Genomic DNA, 23,577 nt, shown 5'->3' with positions numbered 1-23,577 from the left:
CACACCTCATAATCCCTCTTAAGTAGTGCCACTTCCTGATGACTAAGCATTCAAATATCTGTGCCCATGGAGGTTATTCTTATATAAACCAACACACAAGAGAAATTACTCCTTTGGGGGGATAAGAACCTATTTCACAAGTTTCGTAGGAATGCTGGATTTTACCTAATCACCAGAAATATGTCTATAGTCCATTTTGAAATCATTTTTAGGCATAGACTACCTAAGACCTAACAGATGTATATATACCATGTTTGTGCCTGGTGCCTGTGGAGATCAAAAAGAAGGCATAGGATCCCTGAAGCTGGAGTTAATGGATGCTTGTGATCCACAATATGGGTGCTGGAATTGAGTCTGGGTCTTCTGGAAGAGTAACAAGTGCTCTTAATCTAAACTTTCACTCTGTCCCTGTCAAAAACTTTTTAAAGCTACATTTGCTCTGCGTTAGCCACTTCTTTCTCAAGCATTCATGGTGGCTAGTGCTAGTTCTGGTGTCAGAAAATTTAGCCCAGTTCATGCTTTTTTTTCTTTTTACTTCATTTTATTTTGTCTATTAATATGTGCATGTGTATCACACCAAGTGTTTTGTACTGGCTTTGAAAACTTGTATCTGCAAAAGCAGAGATCCTCATGTTTCAACTGCCTATAGTGCTCAACTCCGATACTCTCATTACCTTGAGGACACTTAAAATCCATATTTGCTTGCATTTTTAGTCTGGCCATGCCTTCCTCTTATCTCCTTCCTTGTTTTAATACCACCATCAGTTGTTTGTGCTCAGTCATTAGGCACCAACTTTGGTGAAATCTCTGTCTGCTCCACACACACTGAATATGGTTTCTCTTTAATACACTCCAGGTGAACCTTATGTTCACCTTTCTTTGGCAGGTATAATCTACTTCCCCATGTCTCTGTTCCATCTCCTTTAGCTATGTGTTATACAGTACTATAACAAATATATGAAGAAAACTTAAAGGAGGATTATATTTTGGCTCACTTTCCAAGGTCTCTTCATAGTCAATTGGCTCCATTGTTTCTGGACCTATGGTGAGATGAGCATCATGGCAAAGGGATGTTAGAGAAGAGCTTCTTACTTCATAGTGGCCAGGAGGCAGGAGAAAGCTTAGAATAGGAGACAAAATACATCTCTCAAAGACATGCATGCCTTCAGTAACCTATTTCTTTCTAGCTAGATCAAACCTAATAACATTTCTACTGCCTCCCAGTAATGTTGTCAAGTTATGAATCCATCAGAGCTCTCATGGTTCAGTCACCTCTCAGGAATTGGATCAAGCTCCGGATCAAGGCTTCTGTATACCAGAGCTCTCTGATATCAGCCTCTCCCCTCAGTGGCACTGTTTCTGGTTCCTGCTCCCTTCAGGCTTCACCACTTCCCTTTCCCTTTTCAGTGACACTATGTCTTTCTTAATGCTTTCCTAAGCTCTTTGCTACCAAAGCTAGGACAGGCAACACAGTAAGGCTTCACCAATAATGACCTTCATATTGTTCAGTACAGGTCCAGTTGTTGCTTATCCTGTTCCAGGACATTTCAGCACCATTTGATCCTAATATCTATAGAAGTCAGTTCCTTTCTTCTGTATCTGCATGAATGTCTCCCTTCTCGTGGAGCCTACCGTGACTGGGCTTCTTTTCCTCTAACAGTAGCTTTTGTCCTTTTTAATGCTATGTAGCTGACAGTACTTATTTGGACTATCAGCCCATTTTAGCATATGCTACTTTAAGTCAGAGTTGTCCACTTGATATGTTCCCAAGCATCTAACTAGAACAATGGCTAGTGTCTAATGCAGTCATTCATCCACTGTATCAGGGTCAGGAGAGTAATAAGGGCTTCCTGGATCTACCCTGACAGATTCAGGTCCTTAGCCCATGCTATGTCTTCTGTTCCTGGTATCACAGCAAGCTCCCTTGTGGTTTTTTTCAAGTCTATTCAGGGATCACTTTTCTACTATGACCTTCTCTGGCCATATCCTAGGTCAAAGTCTTCTTTCTCCACCCTTTCACTGCCAATCTTAACACTTGTCACCTTGTCACCATCTGCCACAAGCTGAATATTTTTGCTTATACTCTCCTCTCCACAGTACAGTCTAAGCCCCATGAAGGTAGAGGATTGGAATATACAGATAGTGCTGTATCTCTAGTACCTAGACTCACACATGACTATTGAATGAATGAATAGATCTGCTTTGGGACTTTGCCCTAAGGTTTTTGTCTTAAAATAAGCTGGACAGAATAAAACACAACCTGCACTACTGTTAGCTCAACTTCTGGGTGGCCAACAAGGACATTATTTATGAGTTAATCAAACCTGTAGTTGTGACTCAGAGATACACAAAAAAGGGGAAATATATGTGTTTGGGGTTATTTTGGGGGAGTTGTAGTCACCCAAAGCAGAATGAATCAGTGAGAGCCTAAGTAGCACCCTCATATTCTACCTCCTTTTAAATATAAGTGTATGATTAAACAGCACAGTTTCTCAGTTCAGCTTTGCAAAACAAGAGACATGAATTTTAAAGACTATCAGGTGCCTCTGCAATCTGTGACTTCATATTTGTGTAACAACATTTGTGTTTTGCCAACAGTTGTGCCACTTAAAGTACCCATGAGAATAGCCTCTGTGGTTTTCTGTTTCACTAGAGGAAACTTTAGGAACTGATGAATGCACAGAGACTGGCTCTACCCCCAGCTCCAACCCTGGGGAATTTGCCACTCTGTCTGGGTCCTGGTTAACCCCTGTAGGCATTTGTCACTGCTCCTTCCTGGCACATTGTTCTGCCCTCATGTTTAATGTGTTCCTTGAGCACAGAAGTGCACAGGTGACTTCCCTTTGCTTCCTCTATATAGGAAGGCCTGTGTGTTGAGGTATCCAACAACTAGTCAATGAAAAGAAAGTATTTGATAGAGACTTCCAGGACGTTTAAGGGAACAGGAAAGGCAGCAATTCTGTCTCATTCCTTAAATCCTGACCATTGCATCTAAGGAAGTATGTCACGTGTGCTTGGTGTCCAGGTTCAATCACAAGGCTTCAGTTGCTTCCTTCACTTATAAGTGACTGCTGTAGCTTGGGAGTGTGTTTTCTTTTCTGTGGCTAAATGAACTTTCTGAGTCTCAGCAATTTAAACAGCTTAGTTTTGTTCTGATAAGATTGAAAAGGAAGAGTTTAGTATTAATAGGCTTAAGTTTTTTATAGTGTTTTAGCAAAGTACATTTTCTTTGAATAGATGCTATGAGGTTACTTCCTAGAAGACATAATGTTTATACAATACAATCTGAATTATCTTGGTTTGTTATGTTTTTTTGGATTCACTTATAACCAAAAGCAGATTTTTGGGGTTTTTGACAATACATAGGAAAATCTTTAATTTTATCATTTTTATTTGTTTTTATCTATGTGTATGTGTCTATGTGAGTATATCCCACATGATTGTGGGTGCTCCCAGGTATCATATCTCTTGAAGCTGGAGTTACAGATGGTTATGAGCTATTCAACATGGGTGTTGGGAACCAAACTCTAGTTCAGTTCTATAAGAGCAGAAAGTACTTTTAACCACTGAGCCAATCCCACTTGTCATTTTCCCAGTGGGTTGAATTGTGACATGTTAGTGGAAAAGCAGTATTGCAAATAAATCTCACATATGGTCTATCATGCCTGTCTTTTGTTTCTGTTCATTTTGATATCTCATTTGTATTATAAGAATGACCAAACGTGCATGTAGACAAAAGAGCCATACATATACAGTTTTAAAGAATTCTCTTGCTGGGCATGGTATTACATGTGTGTAACTCCAGCTCTTGAGAAGCTGTGGCAAGTGGATCTTTGTGAATTCTCACATAGTTCTAGGTGAGGTATACTATGTAGTAAGACCTTGTCTCAAAAAGTGTGTGGGGTGGCTAATAGAAATTATGTCTTGAACTGGAGAGATGAGTCAGTGGTTAAGAGCACTGACTGCTCTTCCAGAGGTCCTAACTTCAATTCCCAGCAACCACATGGTGTCTCACAACCATCTGTAATAGGATCTGATGCCCTCTTCTGCTGTGTCTAAAGATAGCAAAAGTGTACTCAAATATATAAAACAAATAAATAAATAAATTCTTTTTTAAAAAAAGAAAGAATGTCTTACTTTTTGTTCCTGTGATAAAACACCAGGACCAAGCCAGCTTATAAAAGAAAGCATGTAATTTAGAGCTTACAGTTTTAGGGCACTAGAGTCTTTTTGCCTCTAATTTGTGGAACAAGATGTTAGCTCTCAGATGTCCCTGTCACTGTGCCCTACTCCACTACCATAGACCCTAATCTTCTGAAACAATAAGCCAACTAAACACTATATGTTGTTCATGGTATTTTGTCACAGCAATGTAAAAACAACCTAAGACAGATAGTTCAGTCATTAAAGCACTTGCTGTTCTTCCAGAGGCCCTGAGTTTGATGGTAAACACCATGCTGAGTAGTTTACACCTTCCTATAACTCCAGCTAGAGAACAGGGCAGTTGACACCTCTGGCCTTTGTGGGTACTTCCATTCACTTGCACATTCTCCACACAGATACACACATGATTGCTAAGCATGGTGGTTGGCATGCCTTTAATCCCAGCGAATGGGAGGCAAAGTCAGATGGATCTTTGTGAATTAGAGGCCAGCCTGGTGTATATATATAACAAGTTCCAGGATAGCCAGAGCTATGTAGAGACCCTGTCTCCAAAAAAGAAAGAAACAGGTACATATAATTAAAATTTTGACATTTCTCTATTGTCTACTTAGCCTGAAAACAAAATTAGGCATTGATATTGCACTTATCTTTCATGTACCATGATATCTAGAAGTAGGATTCCTAGTAGTTATGTGTGTATATACAAAGCAAAGCCCCTCAGTAGGTGTATTTCATCCCCAGGATAGTGTTCTAGCCATTGCACCCATCTTTCTAGACTAGAGGAAGGGCAAAAATGCTACCCTTGAAGGTAGTAGTTGTTTCCAGAGTCTGGCATGGTTGTTGTGGTGGTGGTGGGTGTGTTTTGTGGTGTTGCATGTATGTATATACAGGCATTATCTTTAAAATTGTAAGATCCTAAGACATTTTAGAAGAAATTACCATTCTAATGAATTAACTCATTAACTCTCTATCATATTTTTAGGAATTATAATAAAAAAATCTTAGTCTTAACATTTGGGTAGCACAATGCAATAAATTTCATAGCAGTTAAAACCCCAATTGTGACAAGTTTATAAGGATTCCTTTCTCCCTGTATCTTTGCAAACATTTAGTAGCTCAATAACATCATGGTCAGAGAACCTAATATAGTGATACCAGTCCTTGCTATTGGTTGATAACTACTTTGTGACCTTACATAAAACAGACATGAGCCTGGCTGCCATCCTCAGCCTCTTCTTAGTCCCTGGTGAGGCTTGAGTTTCAGCTGACATCCCATTAGGTGGTGATAGAGAACACTGAAAGAAATTACCATGGACTTGATTGACTTTATGGTAGAAAGAGGCTAACATAAAGTATGCATTTTGTCAGATTTTACCAATATCTTTTCTAGTGTATATTACTTTTACAAAATAACAGGGTTTCTTTATGATATTTTCATATAGACGTATGCTGTGTGCCTGTTATCACTCTCCCTCACTACCTTATCTTTTCTTTTTTCCCTCCTCCTTGTGTACTTCCTTGGCCGAAAAATAGTACCTGATGAATTTTTTGTTTGGGGTTGTTTTGTTTGTACTCTTCCTCCTCTTCTCAACTCACTGCCTGCCCTACCACCCACCAACCTTCTTCAAAACACACTGGGAAAATAGGAAGACCAGGCAGCCAGATGGCATGTGCTCTGCTTACAGTCCCCCCGGCTGGGCACTCAAGGGTCTTCTGCCCTATACTACAGTACCAATATTCGGGGAGCTGCCCAGCTATGCTATACTGCCCTTATCTTTTTCCCATCTTTCCTTTGACCACTTCTACCTCTGTCCTGAATCAAACACCCTCTTGATGATTTCTGTAACCTTGTCAACTTTCCTACATATACCTGTCTTTCACACAGTCTCTGAAGTCAGATCTCTCTGCTTTAAACCCAAGTGCTATATTCCTGATTTTTGAATAACATCAAGGCCCCTAATTTGACTCTTGCCTTTCTTTCTAGACTCTTCCCTATTCGGGTTAGATTCCCCTATCTTTGTACACCCAAACTTCATGCCAAATCTCTTGCCCCACCCCCAACAGGAGCTGGTTGATTGTTTCCTATCCTGTATACCTTAGAAACATAAGGGCTATGATACTCAACATCTTTATACCCACAGCTTCTGTCTTTTTCTCTCAGCCCCTCTCATCCTGAAGGTGACTACATTGCACATGTTAACAACCTTTCTAGTGTCAGACTTTCCATCTCCTTGATCACCTCCATTCCAGTGACCTCAGCCACACATCCCCATACTCATGGACTAGACTTAGTCATGCATGACTAAAACCTGTTCCACCCACAGAGCCTAACACAGACCTCTTGATGACAAGGATTTCTTGTCTGTCCAGCTTGTGCTGTCTAGTGCTGTTGCATGTCCCTGGGACTTTATTTGTCTTCTCTCCTCATGAATCACACTCATAATCATAAAAATGTGTTTTAGAATTTCCTGTTTAGCCATGCAAATCTTCAGCCTCTGTTTAGTCTCTACCTCCCCTTTTAATCAAATTCTTCCAGCATTCTCTGCTCATGGACCCTTCCCTCACCTCCTGTAATTGACTGTATAAAAGCATATAAACATTCCTGTGTTCCATGAAATAATTATAGCAGTCTCCAGTGGACCTTCACATTGTTATGGCCAGAAACAAGCCCTCTTCTTTGTTGGCATTGTTCAGTCCTTTAAAAAAAAAAAACTGTTATCATACAGAGGAATGGATTCAAAAATTGTGGTACATTTACACGATGGAGTACTACTCAGCTACTAAAAACAATGACGTCATGAAATTCCTAGGCAAATGGATGGAACTAAAAGCTGTCATCCTGAGTGAGGTAACCCAGTCACAAAAGAACAGACACAATATGCAGTCACTGATAAGCTGATAGTAGCCCCAGAAAGCTCTGAATACCCAAGAAACAATTCACAGACATTATGAAGCTCAAAAAGAAGGAAGGCCAAAATGGGGATGCCTCAGTTCTTCTTAGGAGGAAGAACAAAACACTCATGGAAGGAAATACAAGGTCAAATAGAGAAGCAGGGATTGAAGAAAAGATCACTCAGAAGCCACCTCACCAGGGGATCCACCCCATATGCAGCCACCAAATCCAAGCACTATTGCTGATGCCAAGAAGTGCTTACTGGCAGCAGCCTGATATGGATGCCTCCTCAGGGACTATGCTAGAGTCATATAGATACAGCTGAGCATATTTGCAGCTAATCATCGGACTGAACATGGGCACCCCAATGAAGGTGCTAAAGAAAGGACTGAAGGAGCTGAAAGGGGTTGCAACCTCATGGGAAGAACAACATTATCAACCAACCAAACCCTCCAAATCTCCCATGGATTAAAACACCAACCTTTGTGCACAAACCTATGGCTCCAGTTACGTATGTAGCTAAAGATACCAGTGTCTGGCATCAGTGGGAGAGCGCATTTTCTGGTGTAGGGGAATGCCAAGGCACTGGGGTGGGGAGGGTGATTAGGAGTGAGTACACCTTCTAGAAGACTAGTGGAGGGGGATGGGAGTGGGTTGGGGGAAGGAGATAACATTTCAAGTGTAAATACAGAGAGTATCTAATGTAAAATAAATAAATGAATGAATGAATAAATAAATAAATAAATAAATAAATAAATAAATAAATAAATAAATAAAGGCATGTATGGCCAAGAAAAGAAAGAAAACTGTTATCTTGTACCTCTTCTGGGACTCCACAGTCTCTAGGTAACATTTTGTGTTTGGAGAACTTCTCACCCTACCTTAGGAGTTTGAATGGAGGCCAAGTAACCTCTATAATCACTGAAAAATGCCAGTAGCTTGTTTATGTAGCTTCTCTTCAATTAACACCAGCAGCTGGTGAGCCACATCCCAGGAGTTAGCTCTGGCTCACTGCCTGATTTAGTTCAGTTTGTTTGTGACAGCCTTACTGTATAGCCCAGATTGGCCTCCAACCTCTGATCCTGCTGCCTCAGTTTCCAGAATGCTGGAATTATAGTTATGTGTCACCATACCATACCCGCTTCCACTGCTTGTTTTTGCATATAAAATTCCAGTGGAACTCAGCTCAACCATTCCTTCATGCATTGTTTTTGGCTGTGTCCCTGCTACAGCTCTTAGGTTGAATGATTATAACAGAGGCTGCTTAACTATCAAAATGGGAGGAAAAGCTCCTGAGTCCTGTGCAGGGATGTGAATCAGGCTCTGCCAGTGTTCCTCACCTACTCTTGTCTTAAAAATACCAAGAAGATTATGGCTTAGCAATTAAGAGAGCTTGCAAAGGACCAGACTTCAATTTATAGCACTCACATTAGGCAGCTTTTGTCTCTGTAACTCCAGCTCCAAAAAATCTAGTGCCAGCCACACATGCACACTCACCCCAACATGGGCATATGTTTAAATACATTTTTTATTTATTCATTTTAATTTTTGTTTGTTACAATCCAGTCATTATCCGCCTTCAGATCCAGCATCCTCTCACAGTTCCTCATCCCATTTCTACCCACCCCTGTCTCCAACAGGATGTCTCCACCCCACCAGTCCTTCCCACTCCCTGGGTCTTCAAGTCTCTCGAGGGTTAGGTGCATCTTTTCTCACTGAGACCAGACCAGGCAGTCCTCTGCTATATATGTGTTGGGGGCCTCATATCAGCTGGTGTATGCTGCCTGGTTGGTGGCTCAGTATTTGAGAGATCTTGGGGGTTCAGGTCAGTTGAGACTGCTGGTCTTCCTTTGGGGTTTGCCCTCCACCTCAACTTCTTCCAGCCTTTTTCTAATTCAGCCACAGGGTTCTCCGACTTCAGTCCATTGATTGGGTGTTAATATCTGCATCTGTCTGGGGCAGCTGCTTGTTGGGCCTCTTGGAGGGCAGTCATGACAGGCTCCTGTCTGTAAGTATACCATAGCATCAGTAATAGTGACAGGCCTTGGAGCCTCCACTTGAGATGGATCCGGATTTGGGCAGATCACTGGACCTCCTTTCCCTATCTCGGAACTACCAGAAGAGGAAGAGAAGCCTGCTAGAACAGAGTCAAAATCCCAAGGGAAAGTGAGGAAACAAAAGTTGCTTATAATATAGGCTTCTCAGTGGAAGAAATGAATGAAAGCCTGTATAAGCAGTGACTCTGACATTTTCTCTCTTCTAATCTCATTTATGAGGTCAGTCTGTGAGAAAGACACCCTACCTGGATTTTTTGACTACCAGTTTGTAACCTTGACCTGATTGTTTTTTCTTCCTTGGTGAGTCCTAGAGTAGCCATTTTATCCCTGTTCTGGAGCCTTTCTGGCTACTTGATAAGTCTTCCCTAGCTCCTAGCACTGATCCTTTATGTTCATCAAAGCTGCTATTTTGGAACACCATCCATACAAGAAAAAACAGCAGCAGATGCTTCATTCAAGTAGAGAGTCTTTATTGATAGCCCAAGTGTGGCATGAACAAGATACATAGATGTTTAAGGGGCATTGTGTAATGCATGATCAAGTAAGTTAAGTGAGTAAGATGGAGCAACACAAAATTTTCCTGGAAGTATTAGACTAATGGGATGTACCACCATGCTCTGGTTCTAGGATGACTTCTATTTAAACCCTGCCACTAGCTACTAAGCATTCAAGAAGCATTTCTGCCACCCCACTTTACTTCTATCTAGCTCCAGAACATTTTAAGTACTGCTAAAGGGAAAGCAGTCTGTCAGCTTCTCAGAATGTTAAACATAAGAGTAATCACATGCTATAACAATAACTCATAGGTTTATAAATAGAAGAGAATTAAAATGTATGTTCACATAAAACTTGTAGAAACACTATTCCTAATACCCAAAGGATGAAAAGAACCCATGTGTCCATCAATGGATAATCAAGGAATTTTAAATGTTTTTGTAGGTGTGCAGGTCTGTGTGGCTCTGAGTACATGTGTGGAAACTAGAAGAGAATCTCAGATATCCTGCTCTGTCACTTTATGCCTTTCTCCCTTGAAACATGGTTTATCAGCGAGCTTCTTGGATCTGTATACCTCCACTCCCCATCACCAAGATGCAAAGGCAGGCAGATCTCTGAGTTCAAGGACAGCCAAGGTTATACAAAGAAAACATGTCTTTAAAAAAAACACCAAACAGGGATATTCTGATCCATGATACTTTAAAGACATTATGCTACATGGAAAAAATAAGCCATGAGTCACAAAAGGCCACAAAATTTATGACACCACTGTGAATAATGAAATGTACATAATAGGTCAGTTCAGTAACAGGAATAGATAAGTGGTTGTTAGGGACTGAAAGAAATTTGAAAGTTAGCAGCTACCTATGAATACAGGGTTTCCTTTGAGAATTTCCAAATATGCAGGAACTAGATAATAGTAATGATTACTAGATGCAATTAATGGTAAGCTTTATGCCTGTGTTTATTTTACCACAGTTTTTGTGATACTGAACTGCCCCGAAGATATTTAGCTAATAATCTACAACCTGACCAAAACTCCTAGTTGTTAGGCTTCTTGAACTAAATTCCTTTCTGGGGAATTTGCAGTAGCGGTACATACCTATTTAATCAGCACTTGGGAGGCAGAAGCAGGAGGATCATAAATTGTGGTTAACCTGTCTTTAAAGAATAGCAAGAATCTGTCTTTAAAAAAAATGGGAATATGGTTCAATTGGTAGAGTATTTTCCTGGCATGCATAAAGTCCTGATTTTAATCTCCAGCACCATATAAATAGTACATGTTGGCATACACTAAGGAGATAGAGGCAAGAGGATCAGAAATTCAAGGTCATCATAAGTTTTAGTTATATGAATATATATTTATATATGCATAAATACATAAAATTGTAGTTCAGTTTGAGCCTAGTGAGTGGTACAGGATGTAATCCCAGCTACTCTGGAGGCTGAGGCAGAACAATTACACATTCCAAGGCCTGCCTGGGCTACAGATTGCATTCAAAAACTGCAAAAAACTTTTTGTGAGACCCTATCTCAACATTAAATTTTTTAAAAAGAGTTAGGGATTTAGCGATTGATGGAACACTTGCCTACCACAAATACAGCCTGGGTTCAATCCCCAACACTGCAAAAAATAAATGAACATTGTGTACAATTCAGTGGTATCAAGTATATTCAGAGTGTTGTGGAACCATCATATATGTAATTCCCAAACATTTTCATCACTCACCACCCTGGAGAAAAAAATCCCTCATATCCATTTGTAATCACTTCTTATTACCCACAGCCCTTGCAAATGACTTTCTGTTACTACCGATTTGCTTATAAATTTTATTTGAATAGAATCACACTGTGTGGACTTTTGTGTCACAGAATGTTTTCTCTAGACTCATCCATGTTATGCTGTATCAGAATTCCTTTCTGTTTTGACATTAAATAACATTCCATTGTACTTAGAGATTCTCCATTCATCCATCACTATACAAGCATCTGTTTGTAGGCCTATTCTCAAATTTTTGGAATCTGTACTTCAAATTGGAATTGCTAGGTCATAGGAACTCTATATATAACACTTTGGCCTCAGAGCTATCAAGACTTTTTCACTATAGAACTTTTTGTGTTGTTTTGTTTCATTTTTGTTTGTTTGAAGGAACCCAATCTCAAACCCACTGTGTAGTCAAGGATTGCCTTGAACTTCTAGTCTCTGCCTCCCAAGTGCTAGGATTATATATAGGTGCATGTCATCACTCATTTAGGAGTGGGATTTTATTGTTGTTGTTGTTAGTTATAACTGACACAGTGGATTTGTTTTTGGGTTTTCATTTTTATTTTAATAGATATTTTATTTTCAGTAGCATAAATAAAAGTTTATTGATAATGCAATAAACATTCTTCAGTCAGCTTTTTCAAGCCTAAAGAAAAAGTCCTGAATTACAATTTATATTTTGTTTCACATATTACAAACTTCATTTATGTCAGCTGTGGATTTTTAATTCTGATACTGTTGGTCTCTTGTAAAGATAAACATTGATCGGGGACCTAATCCTTAATTTTTGCTATTCATTTTTTTCTGATCTTTCTCTCTAATCCCATACATTCCAGGCTGTTTAATGGATTTGTAATAAACTTCCAAAATGAAGGGAAATGTCTTGCTCATTGTTTGCCAGAAATCTTGGCTTCAATTCATCTTTTTAAACAAAAAATAAGCTCCAAAGACACCCACAAGCTCAGTGGCAAAAGTTTCTTTAAAGATCTTCCTTGCCAGAGGTTCCATGGTCCTGAAGCCTCTGCAATAGGTTTTAATTTTATATACCTCTAAAAATGAGGTGTACTATAAAGAATTGGTTTCCTTTAGTCTTTATATTTACTTGAACTTTATATTTACTCAACTCAATTTCATTTCAGTAAATTTTACTAATGTGAAAATATTTCAGTCTTTCATTATGTTTCTTTAGGCTAATTAAGACATAGGTCATAAGGAGGTGAAGGGGTTTACAACCCCATAGGAAGTACAATAATATCAACCAACCAGACCCACCAGAGCTACCAGGGACAAACCACCAACCAAAGAGTACACATAGAGGGACCCATGGCTCCAGATGCGTATGTAGCAGATGATGGCCTTGTCTGGCATCAATTGGAGGAGAGGCCCTTGGTTCTGTGAAGGCTCAATACCCCAGTGTAGGGGAATGCCAGGACAGGAAGGTGGGATAGGGTGGGTGGGTGGGGGAACACTCTCATAGAGGCAGGGGGAAGGGGATGGGATAGGGGGATTCCAGAGGGGAAGCCTGGAAATAACATTTGAAATGTAAGTAAAGAAATATCCAATTTTTTTTAAAGACAGGTCGTTTCTTGCATCTTAGTCGGAGAGATTTTAGAATACATACTGAATTTAGATCCAGGCAGCTAAAGTTCAGACTCTACCATTGTAGCCTTCAAGCTACAACTTTTTCCCTCTTCCTTAGAGACCTTAAAAGACTGTTTCAGTGCCAGTTTGATTTCAGGGATATTTAAACAGCTGAAGGTGTAATTTCAAATTGGTGCTGCCTTTATACTACTTCATGCAGAGAAGCCTCCCTAACTTAGAGATTCTACCAGCAGAAAAAAGTGGGAAGGAATGAGTGCAACAATTGAATCACACTGTAGTTCGGAAGCAACTGGTGTAAAGAAACTAATCTTGTTCTTTGGCCCCATACCGTTGTGTGTGGAAGTAGCCTCTATTCTGCCCTAAGACCGTGAAGGTCTTGTGTGGTGTTTTGACTTGTGTTACTTCATGAGATAACCAGAAATGAAGGGGGCTGAGAAACATTCTATCCTGAAATTGGCCTAGTGCATACATACATGAGGAAGGTGGGCTTGGGTATGAGTGAAATTAGACTTAGAATGTTGCTAAGTTGCTGAATTTTGTCCTAGAGCTCATGCAAGAGAGGAATTGTGCTGGGTTCCAATTCAAGTGAATATGTTTTAGCTGGTGGTTTCACCTGGCTTTTTAGTACTTTTCTTAGTTAGGGTTCCTATTGCTGTGTAAAACACTATGACCAAAAACAACCTGGGGAGGAGTTTATTTTTTCTTAAAACTTAATAGTTCGTTACTCAGCCAGGGCTACACAAAGGAAACCATCTCCAAACACAAAACAAAAACAAAAAGAAAAGTTCATTACTGAGGGAAGTCAGGGCTAGAACACAGAAAAAGAACCTAAAGGCAGGAACTGAAGCAGAGGCCGTAAAGGATGCTGTTTACTGACTTGCTTGCTCTTTCTTCTCATAGCTTACTCAGCCAGCTTTCTTACAGCATCCAGGACTACCCAGCTCAGTGGTGACACTACCCACAGTGGCTTAGCCCTCCCTCTCAGATTAATCACTAAGAAAATGTACTGCAGATATGCCTACAGGACAGTCTTGTGGAGACATTTTTCTCAATCGAGAGTTGCTCTTCTCAAGTGACCATAGTTTGTGTCAAGTTGACATAAAACTAACCAACACATTTTCCTTGTTTTCTTTGAGACAAGGTCTCTACATAATCCAGGCCAACACTGAACTTTCAGTCCTTCTGTCTCTCAGCCTCTTGACCACTGAACTTACAAGTGAGTGCCACCACACTCAGCTCCCCCTTTTTTGTAATACTAGAGATAGAACTTAGAACATGCATGTGAATATTACAAAAACACTCTACTGAGACATACCCAACCCACCTCCCTTGTTTTGTTTTGTTTTGTTTTTTCTGAAACGGAGTTTCTCTGTGTAACAGCTAAGGCTGTCCTGGAACTCTCTTTGTAGACCAGGCTGGCCTCAAACTCACACAGATCCACCTGCCTCTGCCTCCTGAGTGCTGGGATAAAAGGTATGCACCACCACACCTATTTCTTCCCCATTTTTTTAAGTTTAAAAGTCTTAGGGATTGTGATTAGCCTTTGATCAAGTACGGTTATTTGAGGGACTTAGGCTACCCATGTTGGCCTGCTGAGAACAGAACATAGCCTCCCAGTATTGCCTCCAGGTGTTACTATAGATAACTGTTACTATAAAACACAAGTAATTCTTACTCCCCAACTCCTTGGGATATAATGATTTGGCCTCCAAGTTCAACAAGATTTATCCAACTCTTAATTTTCTTTTTCTGCATCCAGTGAAGGCTTTGACCTAATATTTACATCCTAGCTGTGGAATACCCAATGTTGTTTTATTACCCAAGAGCATTACTTTGTGCTTTATAGATTTTAAGATCTATGATCTGTTCCAATTTTGGGGGGATAGGGAAATAGTTTTTTTTTTCAGTGCTGTGTATTAAACCAGGAGCCTCACACATAAAAGGCAAGTGCTTTACCCAGCGCAGAAGTATGAGTTTTTAAAGGAAAAGCTAGGGTGGAAACATAACAAACGTGGTTTGGTAACTAGACCTCACTAGTGAAACCATTAAAAATGTTTACTCATAGGGGCTAAGAGATGCCTCACAATTATGAAAACCTCAGTTTGATTCCCAAGAGCCTACATACAAAGCTGGATATGATGGCACACCCTTGAAACCCCAGCACTGAGGAGGTGAAAAAAGGATGATCCCTGGAACTCAGTGGCCAAGATAGTTAGCCTAACTGATGAGTTCTGGGACATAGTAAGAGATCTCAAAGGAAGTCTTATTCTTAAAGATGACACTCAAAATTGTCTTCTGGCTTTTACATTCATGTGTGCCTGTGAATATACACACAAACGTGCACACACACCAGCACATACAAGCATTTAAAATCATGGTTACAAAGCTGGACATGGTATGCACCTGTAATCCCAGAACTTGGGAGCATCAAGAGTTCCAGACTAGCCTGGACTTTGTGAGACCTTATCTTGCACACTACGGCCATCCTTTCTTCACCATAATCAGCCTGCTCCATTTCTCATGTTGCCTCAGAAGATTCTGGATGTCATTTGCTCCTAGGCAGACAAGTTCTTGGAGCCCAGATTAGGCTACCTCTGGCAGTGCTTTTTTTCTTAAACATGAAGGCTGTAGCTTTATATCTGTTTCGTCCCCACATGGGAGCTTCACCATATACAGTGTAGTGTTGTGGTTAGGCATTATGTCTGTTTGAGCTACTAAAAGACAGTGTTTCATCAAGGTTTCCAGGTGTTTCTTTTTGTTTTGCTTTTTTAAGAAAAAAATCAACCTGTACAGACCTTTAATCCCAGCATTTGGGAATCAGAAGAGATGGATATGTGAGAGTTAAAGGCCAGCCTAGTCTCCATATTTTGTTCCAGGATAGCAAGAGCTACATAATGAGACCCTGTTTTGGAAAACAAAACAAAAAATGAATAACAAGGTATGGATATGTAGTGCTAGCTAGCCTAGAACTCATCATGTATGTAATATGCAGCCTGATCTAGAACTTGCAGTGATCCGTCTTGCATCTGATTTCTAAGTCCAGTTGTTTCTTATTGTTTCCTTGTGACACAAAGGCACTTATTCTCTTTGCTAAGAAGCTTGCTTGTTACTACTTCAAAATAACTACTCTTAGAGCTAAGGATATGACTCAGTGGTAGAGCACTGCCTAGCATAACCATTAAAAATTGACATCATGCTGGGTGAGGTGATGTACACTTTAATCCCAGCACTTAGAAGGCATAGGCAAGTGGATTTCTGTGTGTTAGTAGCCAGCCTGATCTACATAGTGAGTTCTAGAACCACCAGAGCTACATAATAAAGAGACTCATGTCTCAAAAGATTTTTAATTGCCATAAACTAGTAGAGTTTCTGATACATTTCCTCTTTTGAAACATGTTATATAACATTGACACTATACTTTGACCCCTGAATCAGGTTCCCCTTGAGAGTTGGAAGGCATCATGATGTTCACTTATAAATACTTAGGGCTGACTTTCCTAATAGCACACAGTCTAATTACAACAGTCCGGAAGTTTAGCAATAAGCTAATATAGAGCCTTGTTCACATTTCCCTGGATATCCCATTAATGCTTTGTGTGTGTCTTTAAAACTAGAATCTAGTCCAGGGTCTTGTGTTAACATTCAAATATTCTTTCTCCTTAGTCTTCTTACTCTTTAGTCTGTATATTTCTTCTTTTCTTGTAAATGTGTTTAACACGTTCTGTCATGTCTTCTCTAAGATATTTGTTTAGTTCAGCATGTTTAGGTGTTTCCACACGAGGGTTGTGTGCTATGTTACCTGGAAACTGAGCGGTCCTACTGTTGTAATCATCTTCTATATTACCATCCTGTCACTCTAGGACCCTCAGGGACTTCTCCAATCTCATCTTCTGCCAATTCCAAGCCACTGATGTCCAACATGCTATTGCTAGTTTATTCAAAGCCTATCTGAAGCACAAACCTAGCCTTTGGTCAGAGATATAGACATCAAAAAAAAAAAAAGTAGATATAGCACACAGTCTGTGCCCTGACTTCACTTGGCATACATTTATTAAGTGTTACGTCTTGCTGAGCACTGTGCAGGAAGATGGGATATGCAGTGGTATATTTTATGTTCATCAAGAGTGTAGGATAGTGGTGCCCTGCTTCCAGGTCACTTGATGAGAGAGGCAGGAGCAGGAAAGCCCTCTGAGAAGTGCTATCTTAATCTACAGGATGAAAGATCTCCAAGTGAAAAGACAGGAAAAAGCAGGCCTAAAGCTGCTGTTGATACATGAAGGATATCACAGTGATTAATAGTATAAGACACAATAACAAAGACAGTTGATAAATGCACATATTTGTAGTGATACTAAATTCGTTGTAAATCCTGGCCATAAACTGGACAGTGACCTCAGACAAGTTACTTTGTATAGTTGAGCTTCCTTTTTCCTTTATCTGTAACATTCCAAAATTGAACATGGTGGTTTTCTGATGAGAGGGGGGATAAAAGAGTATTTGGTTTCTTTGGAAATGTACTTCACTAAACAGCACAGACCCTCTTGGATGGCAACCTTGGGAAGTCATCTGGCACCACAGCCTAGCCCTTCTCCCTTGAATTCTATAGTGATGACAACTTGCCCTAGGACTGAACAGGCCCTTGGACAAGTGTCAGTTCATTGGAATTGCATCATTTGTATCCTTTTTATCTTCATTTCACATCCAGAAAGAATCCAGGGTGCTTTGTGGGGTTTTGTTAATTTTTAAATTTATATGTGCATGTGTGTTCCTGCTTGTCTGTATGTGCACCACATGCATGCAGGAACTGACAGAGGCCAACAGCAAAGGGTGGCAGATCCCCTGGACCTGGAGCTACAAGTGATTCTGAGTGGTCATATGGATGCTGAAAAGCTGAGAACCAAACCTGGTTCCTCTGCAAGAGCAGTAAGTGCTCTTAACCACTGAGCCATAATTCCAGCTTTATTACTTGTTTTTAAATAGAGAAATAGCTGGTATGATGAAACTTGTTTGTAATCCCAGCACTGAAGAGAATGGAGGTCAGGGGCTGGTCTTAGCTACAGAGTGATTCACGGATAGACCAATCTCAGTATTTCTTCTTCCTCCCTTTTCCTTCCTCCTTAACTAGTAATGAGAAAATAGAATGCCAAACATCTGTGGGCCTTTCAGTACACAGAATTAAAAATCACTATATAGTTGTTATTTGCTACAAATGTTTTCAATTTGAAAGGATATAACTCAATTAATAAAGTACAATGGGGGCCCCCACATTTATAGCTAGTAGCTACAGAAATGCTGTTGAGTGCCTGTTCCTCACCCAGACTTCTCTTTCTCATTCATTGGCACTGCTGTCTGCCCGTAATTCTTAACTTACTTCTGCCTTGTTGATCCCCTGCTATACAGATCCCAAATTCATTATGGCCTACATCCTTGGCCATGCCTAGGCTATTCCCCCTCCTTCACCCTCACTGTATTTGTACTCCCATCCGTAGTGTTACTGGCACTACAGGATGCCCCAGAATCAGAGTCACCCATTTTGCCTTTGAACTGGTTTAATGTATATACTGCCCCTGAAATATTACTATTGGCTCTGGACTGTATCCCATTACAGAAGTACTGTGGTCAAAAGTTAGTCTTTTTTGTATAGTGCGTGACATTTGATAATACAGTGAAGCTTCGTTTTCCTGTTTGCATGCATTATAATATTACAGTTTTGTTACTTTTAAGTATATAAATATTGATGTAATCCATTAGACAAAAGTATATTCTAAGAGGTGTTCAACAAGAGCTCTTACCTAGTTTTCACCTACTCTAGACTTCATTAGTTTCTAGGCTAGCCTACAATCCTGTATACCTGATACATATGGAAAATGTGTCTGCAGTTTGTTTTGTTTACATCAAAAAGATCTTGACACTCATCTAGTTGCACACCTTCCAGTATGTAGGCATCCTGTAGTTGATTCTCCAAGACTCCTTGGTGATGAGGACCTGAGAGGCCTGCATTCTCAGCTAGTGAAAATAAAATCTTAGTGAAAATTATTATGCCTTTGTTGCTAGATTTCTAGAAAGTGCTCCTTTGCTCATGTAGTTTGTATTTGATGGTAGTTAACATATTTCAAAATACAAGTGAGAATTCCAAAGTAGCCAGCCTGCCCTGTTAGTTTAGTGGTTTTCTCAAGCTCAGAATCAGAGCAGCAGCCCTGGTGTTCAAAAGGGGCCTGTGAAGTTATATGCACATGATGAGTACCTGTTGGCCTTTGTCAGCTTTGCTGGTGAATACCCCCTTCTTTTCTTCTGTCACTGAGAGATTCTGAATAAACCAGTCTGAAGACTGAACTGTAAGCAGACCATAGGCTTCCAGATGCACATCACAGCCTTAATTCTCTTCATTTTAGACCAATTAGGCATCTGCTACTTTTTTTCCAAACCTTCCTTAGTCTGGCCTGTAACTCAGAGGTACAGCGTAGTGTGGTCAGATTCTAGTCAGAGAAAGACTCACTGTTTCCCTACAGTGGCCATTAAAGCATCAGAGACAGGCTTTGAACGCTAAAGTGCATAAAGGGACCCCCACAAAGAAGAACCAAAACCTGTAGAAGGAGGCAGTCTCTGTCCTGGAATATGGTAGTTTCCATATACTATACACTGTTCTATTGCATCTCTTTCTCTGTTTCTGCTGAGGATGTGGTTTTGCTTTTATTTATTGTTTTGCTCCACCACCACCACCCCCCCCCCCCCCGCTTTGGTTTGGTTTTAGATGTTTGTTTTTGTGTAGGGGGGGGATACTTTGTGATAAAGACCCATGTGACTCAAGATACCTTTTTTCTCATACTGGAACCCTAGACAGCAGTTGCTATTTGTCTGAGTTAGCAATAGTTATACAGTACCTTGGGGCCTTTATGTTCATAATTCTCACAGAAAGAATGCCTCATGGATGAGATTAGCTACTGTTGAGATGAAGAAACTGGAGCTTACAGTGCTGAAATATCTTGTTGGAGTCCTTGTTTTGAATTGGAAAGTCAGGAGACTATAACAATGGGTCAGAAGTTAAGAGCACTGGCTGCTCTTCCAGAAGACCTGGATTCAGTTCCCAGCAACCACATCATGGATCACAACCATCTGTAACTTCAGTCCCAAGGGATACAATGCCCTCTTCTGGCCTTGCCGTTTCATTTTATTTATCTTATATGTTTTGTCTTGTCATGTGGCAAGCACGGGGGTCCTAGGTGCAACTTATAAACTGACTTTTGCCAATGGTATGTTAAGAAGCTAGCCATACAGTGCATATATATATATATATATATATTCCAGGGGAGGAAAACAATGTGCCACTTAACAGCACTAGAACTAGGGTTTGGAGAAGTATGATAAAAGTCAAATGTGTTGACCAACATCCCTAACTTGGCCCAAGGATACATTGTCCTAGGGAAGTTACCAAAATCAGAGAGAATATGCAGCAGCCAGGGATCTCATGTGTGGCACTCAAGTTCACCTATACTCACTGCTGCAGACAGCTTTGTTCTCTGTAATACTTACATATATGTTTAATACTTCAGGGAGGAAAAGTCGGAAGACCAGGATCTCCAGGGCCTCAAAGACAAGCCCCTGAAGTTTAAGAAGGTGAAGAAAGACAAGAAGGAAGACAAAGAGGGCAAACATGAGCCACTACAGCCTTCAGCCCACCATTCTTCAGAGCCAGCAGAGGCAGGCAAAGCAGAGACATCAGAAAGCTCAGGCTCTGCCCCAGCAGTGCCAGAAGCCTCTGCTTCCCCCAAACAGCGGCGTTCCATCATTCGTGACCGGGGACCTATGTATGATGACCCCACCTTGCCTGAGGGTTGGACACGAAAGCTTAAACAAAGGAAGTCTGGTCGCTCTGCTGGAAAGTATGATGTTTATTTGATCAAGTAAGTAAGAGCAAGTCCTGTGTCTACAGAACAGGGAAGGCCAGGTGGGTAGGAAGGCTAGGATAGAAAAAAATGGCTTCTCAAAGAAGCTGGACACCATGCCTTGGTTAAAATGTAGGAATGTTTTGGTGGTGGATTAGGTCTGGGTACCAACCAACAGATTTGGCTCAGTCCATTGATCCCCAAATACCAGGCCTTTGGTTTCAGGCTTGAAGGCAGGCAAGTTCTGTTTTCAGATCCAGCTGTTATGGCTTCTGAGCAAGCTGTAACATGGTTTCTAGCCATGCATCTGGCCTAGATGTGCCCTCCAATTTTAGGACTTAAGTTTGTTCCTTGTTTACTTACAATGTCTTAGAAGAAAGTCTATCTCAGTCTCTACAGTGTCAAAAAGCTTCTATTATTTGTGTCTCTCTGTTTGTCTCTACAGTCCCCAGGGAAAAGCCTTTCGATCTAAAGTAGAATTGATTGCATACTTTGAAAAGGTGGGAGACACCTCCTTGGACCCTAATGATTTTGACTTCACGGTAACTGGGAGAGGGAGCCCCTCCAGAAGAGAGCAGAAACCACCTAAGAAGCCCAAATCTCCCAAAGCTCCAGGAACTGGCAGGGGTCGGGGACGCCCCAAAGGGAGCGGCACTGGGAGACCAAAAGCAGCATCAGAAGGTGTTCAAGTGAAAAGGGTCCTGGAGAAGAGCCCTGGGAAACTTCTCGTCAAGATGCCTTTCCAAGCATCACCTGGGGGTAAGGGTGAGGGAGGTGGAGCTACCACATCTGCCCAGGTCATGGTGATCAAACGCCCTGGAAGAAAGCGAAAAGCTGAAGCTGACCCCCAGGCCATTCCTAAGAAACGTGGTAGAAAGCCTGGGAGTGTGGTGACAGCTGCTGCTGCTGAGGCCAAAAAGAAAGCTGTGAAGGAGTCTTCCATACGGTCTGTGCAGGAGACTGTGCTCCCCATCAAGAAGCGCAAGACCCGGGAGGCAGTCAGCATTGAGGTCAAGGAAGTGGTGAAGCCCCTGCTGGTGTCCACCCTTGGTGAGAAGAGTGGGAAGGGACTGAAGACCTGCAAGAGCCCTGGGCGTAAAAGCAAAGAGAGCAGCCCCAAGGGGCGTAGCAGCAGTGCCTCCTCACCACCTAAGAAGGAGCACCATCATCACCACCATCACTCAGAGTCCCCAAAAGCTCCCATGCCACTGCTCCCACCCCCACCCCCACCTGAGCCTGAGAGCTCTGAGGACCCTATCAGTCCCCCTGAGCCTCAGGACTTGAGCAGCAGCATCTGCAAAGAAGAGAAGATGCCCCGAGGAGGCTCACTGGAAAGTGATGGCTGCCCCAAGGAGCCAGCTAAGACTCAGCCCATGGTTGCCGCTGCCGCCACCACCACCACTACAGTTGCAGAAAAGTACAAACACCGAGGGGAGGGAGAGCGCAAAGACATTGTTTCATCCTCCATGCCAAGGCCAAACAGAGAGGAGCCTGTGGACAGCCGGACGCCCGTGACCGAGAGAGTTAGCTGACTTTACATAGAGCGGATTGCAAAGCAAACCAACAAGAATAAAGGCAGCTGTTGTCTCTTCTCCTTATGGGTAGGGCTCTGACAAAGCTTCCCGATTAACTGAAATAAAAAATATTTTTTTTTCTTTCAGTAAACTTAGAGTTTCGTGGCTTCGGGGTGGGAGTAGTTGGAGCATTGGGATGTTTTTCTTACCGACAAGCACAGTCAGGTTGAAGACCTAACCAGGGCCAGAAGTAGCTTTGCACTTTTCTAAACTAGGCTCCTTCAACAAGGCTTGCTGCAGATACTACTGACCAGACAAGCTGTTGACCAGGCACTCCCCCCAACAAGCTCCCCCCGCCCCCGTGTGCTCATTAGAGAGGGCAATTGAGAGGACACTCCCATTTTTGGTGCCATTGATGCCCTGTCCATAGCTTCCCTGACTTTTACACCACCCAGTTTCAAATCTGAGGGACTGGGAGGTGTTAACGCAGGAGAAACTATAGGACTCTTGGGAGAAAACTATGGAGTTGGCCAGTGATTGAGGCTCAGTAATTCCAACTGTGGTAGCACAAGTCTGGCTCCACACCAACCCAATCCAAAACTGACAAGGATATTTTACAAAAAAAATGAAAGTGGCACCTGTCTGATTGAGCTCTGGCATGGCTAGAGGTGAGTCCTAAACTGCTGGCTTATAAACTGCCCTGAACCACAGAAGAGGATGGCTCAGAGTGAAGTGTCATCATCTGTTCACAAGGCATGCTCCCCTAGAAGATAATGCTAAAGAAGTGCCAAGGAGGCAGCAGGACAAAGTACAGGCTAGGTGGAGTCAAGCCAGGCCTAGTGCCACAGAACAAGAGAGCAGTCTGTGACTAGTAGTGAAGAAGGAAGAAAGGAAAATATTCTTCCAATTACTTTCCAGTTCTCCTTTAGGGACAGCTTAGAATTATTTGCACTATTGAGTCTTCATGTTCCCACTTCAAAACAAACAGATGCTCTGAAAGCAAACTGGCTTGAAATGGTGACACTGTCCCACAAGCCACCAAACATGGCAGTGTTCAGAACTACCTGTATCTGTATATACCTGCGCTTGTTTTAAAGTGGGCTCAGCACATAGGGTTCCCACGAAGCTCCGAAACTCTAAGTGTTTGCTGCAATTTTATAAGGACTTCCTGATTGCTTTATCTTTTGTCCTATCTCTTCCTTTC

At 41.4% G+C, this 23,577-nt stretch overlaps 1 protein-coding gene and 1 pseudogene across 3 annotated transcripts in view; one reads left to right on the top strand and one right to left on the bottom strand.

Moving 5' to 3' along the window:
- MECP2 (methyl-CpG binding protein 2) overlaps nucleotides 1-22,697 on the top strand; it is a 46,481-nt gene extending 23,784 nt beyond the window's left edge. For both annotated transcript variants that reach the window (XM_080910656.1, XM_080910655.1), the window contains 2 exons: nucleotides 20,527-20,877; nucleotides 21,305-22,697. In XM_080910656.1, the coding sequence (XP_080766782.1) occupies nucleotides 20,527-20,877; nucleotides 21,305-22,391 (1,438 nt within the window). In that variant the 3' untranslated portion in view covers nucleotides 22,392-22,697. The remainder of the gene's footprint in view (nucleotides 1-20,526; nucleotides 20,878-21,304) is intronic.
- LOC308416009 (protein CEBPZOS-like) lies at nucleotides 12,155-12,382 on the bottom strand (annotated as a pseudogene). Its single transcript has one exon. The product of its transcript is annotated as a protein CEBPZOS-like (transcript).
- Nucleotides 22,698-23,577: the final 880 nt, after the last annotated feature.

The sequence above is a fragment of the Micromys minutus genome (assembly GCF_963924665.1).
Source record: "Micromys minutus genome assembly, chromosome: X".
Classification (NCBI taxonomy): Eukaryota; Metazoa; Chordata; class Mammalia; order Rodentia; family Muridae; genus Micromys; species Micromys minutus.
Note: the sequence above shows the minus strand (reverse complement) of the source record. Positions and strands in the feature narration are given on the sequence as shown.